Source organism: Seriola lalandi, unplaced genomic scaffold (assembly GCF_002814215.2).
Source record: "Seriola lalandi dorsalis isolate HSWRI2012SDOR001 ecotype SW California unplaced genomic scaffold, Sedor1 jcf7180002054905, whole genome shotgun sequence".
NCBI classification, from domain to species: domain Eukaryota; kingdom Metazoa; phylum Chordata; class Actinopteri; order Carangiformes; family Carangidae; genus Seriola; species Seriola lalandi.
The window spans coordinates 135,649-136,788 of NW_019525457.1; the positions used below are offsets into that span (position 1 = coordinate 135,649).

A 1,140-nucleotide genomic window follows, 5' to 3' on the forward strand; every position below is an offset into this window, starting at 1 on the left:
TAAGGAATGTCTCTTGTGTGTTTCAGTTTTCATTCTGATTTAATGTGAAAACTGAAGATCTTCTAACTTTATTATTACTTGTCTTGATTAATGTGAGACTTGAAGTTGAGACTTGAGACGTGTGACTGATCTCAGATTATTACAGAAACCCAGTAAATATCAGGACACAGAAGTGAAAGCTCAGTGTATCTGGGACCTGCTGACCTCTGACCTCCTCACCTACTGGGACTGATGGGAAATCTTCCCCATGTGAGGTCATGGCTGTATCTGTAACAGACACAAACAGTGAGCAGTGAAGTAAGAAGGGTTCCCAGCCCACAGGTGGGTTGTGAAGGTATCACAAGTGGGTCGACAAATCATTTTCAAAACAGAACAATTTTGGTGAAAAGACGTAATTATTAAAAAAAAAATTACAAAATATAAATAATGTTTTTAAGTATTTTAAAACGAAAAGATCTTTAAAACACTCATTTGATCGTGTGTAGCCGGATCACAGTTTACATCCATGGCAACAACTGGAGAATCAAAACGGAAAATCTGGTCAACTACAGGAGAGTCAGAGACAGATGGTGAATCAACAAGTTGATCTCTACCTCCTCAAATGAAAAAGAGAAACTGAGCTTCGATGACGGGCTCGGACATCGGCTGCCAACATTTAGATTTTCATGTGGCCATGAGTTGGAACAGGTCGGGAACCACTGGTGGTTATTAAATAAAATGTGGATGTAGATGCAGGAACTAAGAGAGATTTCAGACACAGCCGAGTCTCACTGAGCATGCTCACACAGCAGGTTGTTCATGACATCAGGAATATGAGGTTTCAGTAGAATCAGGTTCTGTTCACCTGTTCACCTGTTCACCTGTTCACCTGTTCACCTGTTTGCTTGTTCACCTGTTCTCCTGTTCTCCTGTTCAGGTAGAGACGTCTACAGGAAAGTCCAGGGACGGGACCATCCCGCCCCCTCTGCCATCATCAACATCACAGGTACATCCTTCCGTCTGTTCATCCATCCATCAATCATCCATTCATCCATTTATCCATTCTACTATTTTTCTTAATCCTTGTTGAAGCATCAATGACGATTCCACACCCACCCCCATCTCTCTCTCTCTCTCTCTCTCTCTCTCTCTCTCTCTCTC

The 1,140-nt window shown here is 42.1% G+C and overlaps 1 protein-coding gene across 2 annotated transcripts in view; it reads left to right on the forward strand.

The window, feature by feature from the left end:
- LOC111672871 (sodium/calcium exchanger 1-like) overlaps window positions 1–1,140 on the forward strand; it is a 14,139-nt gene that overhangs the window by 9,577 nt on the left and 3,422 nt on the right. The window contains exon 3 of one of the 2 annotated variants that reach the window (XM_087169669.1): window positions 917–985. In XM_087169669.1, the coding sequence (XP_087025795.1) occupies window positions 917–985 (69 nt within the window). Of the gene's footprint in view, window positions 1–916; window positions 998–1,140 lie in introns of both variants that reach the window. The other variant, XM_087169668.1, reaches the window with a different exon arrangement.